Raw genomic sequence first — 6359 nt, forward strand, 5'->3', positions numbered from 1 at the left:
ACTGAAATATCTATAAATATGGCATATATGACTCATTTTTAGCAGCAGATGTTTGGATCTAATGGTTCAAGGCATTGTTGGGTCTTCCTAAATGAATAGTTAAAGCAGAAAATCAGCTGCTTAAAGAGGTGCTTTTTGAAAGATTCAGGGCAGAGTTTTGCCCAAAATTATTTCCTTCACTGTCTCTCCCAGAGCTTGAAATTCAAATGTTAGACTGCTTTTGTTTCTTGAATAAAAACATTTCTCTGGAGATAATACCTTAAGTTATTATCTATTACTGGATGAATTAGTTTGGGATTTTTTTTTTTAAGCTAGCTGGAAACAGGGCCTATGGGAATTGGATTCAAGTTCAGTGCCCAGGTTTTAGAATGACAGACAAAAAGTATGATGTACAAGTTTGCTCTCAGATCTGCCCTAAGCATCCTGAGCATAAAATTTACAGTCTTGTTGAACATACCCTTTGCACAGAAAGATACAAGACAGAAACATATATACTACCCAAAGGGGTCAGCTCAGCATCTTTGCTGTAATAGCCCAAAGAGTGACACTGAGGATAGCAAGGTTTTACCTTGTGAACACCCTCATTTACTTTGGCATGGCACATGTCCCTGCCATCCCCAGCTTTGTGAGATGGGGGACGTTAAGTGCTAGGTAAAGCAGGACTTCCTTGCATCTATCCAAAATACCCTTTCCTTTCCAAAGAATGTCATCTCATCCTGGCATTTGGTTTCCTGGTGAACATATCTTCACCACACGCGATTTTACAGATTCCAAGCCTTCCTTTACTATCGTTATTGTAATCTCTATTCTGGTTGACTGCCAGAGACAACAGTTAAGTTTGGTTATTTTAAAGTTTAATTTTTTTTCTCTAGCTTTGAATTTTCTGGCGGAAAGTTATTGGGAGCATAAAACCATGGGGCACTTTAAGCTTCTAAGTCTCTGCAGGCAAGTTAATTTGTGTAGGGCGGAATTATAGGGACTGTTCTTTCTCAAATAAGTCCTGTATGAATTCTTATAAATCCACTTACGTCCTTGCTTACAGTTGCAAGAAAATTGGATGCTCCACCTTAAATAAGTTGGCTGTGTATTGAAACTATTTAGGATATAATCGTATTCTTTCCTTTTAATGAATCTAAACTTATATTGGAATAACAGTAATATATGAGGCACTTAAAGCTGACTGCTAATACCACTTCCTGAAGATTATTTTAAAATAAATAAACGTTCATTTACTAAGTGGATATTCTGCCCCATCAACAAAGGATGCAGAATGGATAGCAAAAGTCATTAGCATAATACAAATGCTTTCAAAAGGACTTTGGAATGCCTAAACTAAAAAAGTACACTACCAAGGACTTGGAAAGAATTTCAAGTTCCAAGGCCAAAGAATCTACTGCATATTAATCTTCTTTATCAAAAAGTTGATTTGGAGCAGTAAAGACAAAAATAAGCCTATTGTGCAATGGCAAAAAAAAAAAAAAAAAAAAAAAAAAAAGAATGAAAAGAAGAGCCTAGGAGACGGGGATGGCGTGGTGGAAAGATGCTACTTTGGGGAGCAGGGCATCTGGTGGTCTTAATTTTGTCACCAAACAGTTTTGAATTTTTAGCTAGGCATTTCAACCCTATTAACATACATTTTCCCATTTGCAAAAGGACGGGTTGAAGTATGGTTTTTCAGGGTGTCTTCTGACAAAAAGAATCTTTGAGGGGTTTTTATGACCTAAGCAAGGTAGCAAAGTCCAGAGAAAGAGTTTGAAAAAAAAAAATCTCCTCATAAACTTATAACTGGACTTCTGCCTCCTAAGAGCATTTAATTCTTTTAAGTGAAAGCATGCATGCAGATTCCCCCAGCTGTCACCCTTGAAGAGGACGGAGTAAATATGCTCGAACTTATATGAAGCTCGAAGTGTAATTGTTAAAAACTCCTACACACAAGAAAATGGCGACGACTTTTTTCTGCTTTCATCACCTCGTCTATAAACTACACATTTCTGAAAGCTTTAAGTATCTTTCTAATGTACACATTATAAATAAACGGGGTAGGGGGCAGATTTAGACAGTAACAGACTGTCTACGTTTAAGATGCGACATCCACTGGGTATGAAGGGAATCTATGATTTCATATCACTTCCCTCAATTTTTCCTGACACATATTTGGAAATTTTTTGTCTTAGTTCCTACTGTCACTGTTAAGAATACAAGCACATTCCTTTCTGTACATGTTCTGCAGCGTCATCATGCCTTTGGAGTACGTGCTGAGAGACTGAGTCAAGAGTTCCCTTGAGGAGATGTTAAAGAGATGGTGGGCATGAGGACCAGGGAGCTTAGCATCTCTCAGCAATTCCTGGCTGGATAAAGCACACTACGAGATTTACTAACAGCCATGCAATTTCTAGTAATTTATGTCAGGCACTACAAAATTTACTCTGCACACATATTTACAAATTATTTTAATTCATGTAGCCTACTGTATGCCTAAGTAACATATCATAGTGCAGCCTGATGTGAATGCAGGCAACTATGTTTTTAAGACATTAACCTATTACCCACCTACAATGCATGACATGCTTGACAAGAAATCTGAACTTAAAATTTCAGGTGCATGTTTGTGCTTTTATGAGAAAAGCAGAGTATACATGCCTATAGTATGATATCCTATTACTTCAAAACTGATTTTCAGCTACATGATCATACACTAAGAGGAAAAAATACACCTATGTATGAAATCCATAATAAACCATTATGATATATTAATTTACAAGGACTTCTGAGCTACACAGCTTTGAGAAAAAATAAATTCAAAGTTACACTATTACAATCAATTACAGAAGTAATACAAAATTTAAATGCTTTCTCTTCTAATATTTTATAAATGACCATTCAACTTTCTTTATAACTCTATCACTTTTTCGGCTTTTCTTTTTTCTGCTTAACAAATCAATTTTTCAAATGCAGTAGGAGTTGTAGCCCTTATTTTTGTCTCCAAGGCAAGATGCTATTAGGGGTCACTTCCCATGTACGGAGAAAACAATCTTCATGGATAATAATGATAAAACCTTATGGAATGCAAAAACAACGAAAATATGTATTCTCGGATGACTGCATTAGGGCCAAGTCAATATTAGTCCCACTTCACCCACGCACCACATAGTCTAAAAATGCTGTCAGCCTGATAAGAATTTCCTGATTTGCTCTTTTTTCCAACAGAAAATATAGGTCATCAAAATAAACTCCTGACAGTAAAAGAACAGTAGTTAGACTATCAAGTCTCTTCAGTTCGCTAGTCAGTTATAGTCAAATAGTTTCTTTACTTAACAACAACAAAAAGTAACCTCAAACAAGTCATTTTACTAAGAGTGACATGAAAATTTCCAAGCACACCTCTCAACTTAGTTCTTAAAGTCAACTTAGCCTAATTATCTACTTGAATGATAGCCACAGAACCCTAATGTGTAGTAAAGTTGATACTTAATAATATGTGCCACTAATCAATGTGGACTACTCAGGGAAAAAAGAAAGCTCATTCTTCATTTTGTTGATGGTCTTAGCAAAAGAATGAAATTTGGGGATTGAGTTGTAGCGCTATTGCAAAAGTGAGAGTACTGGAGTTACTTCTTACCAAAAACTGTATTTTATGATGAGTAACTTAGAATTTTTCTCATGCTGAATTTTATTTTCTAGTTCAAGAGTCTCACAATCCTAAGCTCCACCATATATTCATATATTAATGAAATTATTTTCATAATTCTATAAAACAAAACCCTATTCATAACTTCTATAGCTCAAGTTATTTTTTAAGGGGAAAATACATTTTTTGTATGGTTAGTAATTTTGAGTCTGTTGCTTGTCCACATTCCAACTGACAATTGAAAGGTTCTACAGTCTCCAAGATGGAAGAAAGGAGAGGAGGAAATAGGTTGGTTTAGCTTGGACTGAGTGTTTATAAAACACATAAAACATATCTAGCATCTCTGTGCCTTGCTTGCCTAATGTGTACCTAAGTGGTTACCTATGTCTTTTCTATTTAAACCCAAAGAAAAGCAAACAGTATAGCCAAAATGTTTTCAACCCATCACCCTTGACCATAAATTACAAAATGCTTTCCCATCTCCTCTTTATATCTTGCTTTCAATGCTGAAGCTGCTGAATATTAAAAAAAAAAAAAAAAAAAAAAAAAGACAGCAAGAAAGTGGGGCTCCTTCCTCTCTTGCCCTACTTGGCCCTGTTAACCTTATATTGTTTACTAGGTAAATATTGTTTAGCACGTACCCTGTTCCAGAATCAGCTGAATTTTACAGCCCCTAAATTCTAAGCAGAAATTAGGATTTCTTTCCAAAGAGTAGCACTACAAGTATAGCAAAGAAACAGACGTAAAGGGAATACAGAAATTAAAATTAAAATATTACCTAACTATATCAATAATAATAAATTAAAGAGCCAAACCCTTAAGACCATAATAAAACATACGGTTCCAAAGAAATTTAAAAAACCCAATCAATAAATTCTGTGGATGGTAATCTCCAAACCATATCTAGTTCCCTGATAAGTGTCTCCACCTCAGAGTGTGTAAATTGTATTTTTTTAAATCTCACCAAATCAACCCCCCCTAATTCCCAAAGTCTGAGGACTCTACTTTGGTACAAGCTAGTGCCACATACTCACATATGTGTTCTCTGTAGCACTAAGTCTTGACACACACTCTGTTGGTGTCCAGAGAGGAATGTCCAGGGGTACCTAGTGCCAAATTCTCCACACCCTATCCTCCCTTCTAAAGGAACTATATCATCTCCCTGGTTCTAGAACCCTTTTTAGCCACAGCATTCTCAGTCACTCTCGCCAGCATGGTGAAGATCCAACATCCCGAGATCCAAAGTTACTTCTTGAAGACCGACACACTCCCAGCGGACTGAACTATAACACCTCTGCACTTTGATAGAATTAAAAATGAATGAGGAACTTTGGGATCAATTCCTGCCCTCTAAGTCACAGTCATGAGAAGACAGACTCTACAGAGAAATTCTAGTAACATTTGACAGGCGTTACACGAGATCGATATTCCACCATAAAAGTTCCAGAAAGGTCATTCCATGAGCTCATTGTCCAGGTAGCCTCCCCTATGTCAGTGACACATTTCATCCTCTTAATCCACAAAACCCTGAAACACTCCACCTTTCCAAAGGAAACAAGATATTTGATTTAAAGGAAGTTTACTCACATACTCCTAAGACAGATGCCCTTGGTGAGTTTCAGAAAACTGAGCCCAAAGAGCTAAGGTGCCTATGAGGACCAGCCTCTGAGCTCCGGCGACAACAGCCAGTGAAGCCCCCAGCCAGGTAATGAATCCCCACCCGTCCACCAGGCTGCTGTGTTCGTCCCTTCCCGAAGCCTCTCCTCTTCCCTACTAATGGCTTTCGGCTCAAGGGCGCTCCCGCAGGTCCCAGAGCATCCTCCGCGCCACCCGTCCCGGCGGGACGTCGCCCCAGTCCCAGACAGATACTCTCGGTGCCCCTCGCCCCCGCCCCCGCCCCCGGCGGGCTGCCCGGTCGGTGACTCACCTGCTGGCCAGGTTGGGGCGCCGGGTGGTAGTAGGCTGTGGGGCAGGTTGCAGCTGCCACAGGGTTGGGCAGATACTGGGGCGCTCCATACGGCTGGGGGTGATACATCACCTCCGCACAACTCATGGCAGCCGGGGCAGCGGCGGCCCCCGAGCTGCCGCCGCCGATCTACGCGCTCCGGCGACGGGCGCCGCCGCCACCGCCGTAGCTGCCTCCTCTGTCGCTGCTCCAGCTGCTACTGCGGCGAAGGCGGGTCCTGGGCGGCCGCGGGCTCCGCGCTGGGCGCGGGCTCGGGAGGGGTTGGCAATCAGTGGGGGCCCATGCGCGGGCACCTTCATCTTCAGCCCCTCCGAATGTCCCCTTGCCTGCGCTTATATAGCGGCTCCGGGACTCAGCGGCCCGCCTCGCGGCGGGGGCATGACAGCGCCGGGCTCCGGCGAGGACAGCAGCACCCACCGCAGCTCCAGCCGCAGCCTCAGCCCCGGCCGGGTAGGGCAGCCCCGGGGAGCCGGGGCTCTGGTTTGCATATACACAATGCACGCCCGGAGCTCGTCCTATCACCGGAGCTCGAGCCTGGGCGAGGACCGGGAGGCGGGGGCAGAGGGAGGGGGCCGCTGGGGAGGAGGGGGAGCACTTAGCCGCTCCAGGCTCTGACGCCGAGCTCCGCAAAGTTCTTCCAACTGGGTCCGCTGCGGGCGGGTCGCCTAGCAGGGGACCCCGGGGAAGGCCGGCTGCGGATTGGAGCTAAGTTTGAAGCCCTCTCCGCCTCCCAGCAGCCGGATGATGGTGGGAGGGGAACGGTAT

The 6359-nt window shown here is 42.2% G+C and overlaps 1 protein-coding gene across 5 annotated transcripts in view; it reads right to left on the bottom strand.

Annotated features, from left to right (window-relative positions):
* VGLL3 (vestigial like family member 3) overlaps positions 1 to 6056 on the bottom strand; it is a 48648-nt gene extending 42592 nt beyond the window's left edge. The window contains exon 1 of one of the 5 annotated variants that reach the window (XM_045036762.1): positions 5556 to 6052. In XM_045036762.1, coding sequence (XP_044892697.1) covers positions 5556 to 5681 — 126 coding nt within the window. In that variant the 5' untranslated portion in view covers positions 5682 to 6052. Of the gene's footprint in view, positions 1 to 5215; positions 5483 to 5555 lie in introns of those variants that run through there. The other 4 variants (XM_023238867.2, XM_045036764.1, XM_045036763.1 and 1 more) reach the window with 4 other exon arrangements.
* Positions 6057 to 6359: the final 303 nt, after the last annotated feature.

Source organism: Felis catus, chromosome C2, assembly GCF_018350175.1.
Source record: "Felis catus isolate Fca126 chromosome C2, F.catus_Fca126_mat1.0, whole genome shotgun sequence".
NCBI lineage: Eukaryota > Metazoa > Chordata > Mammalia > Carnivora > Felidae > Felis > Felis catus.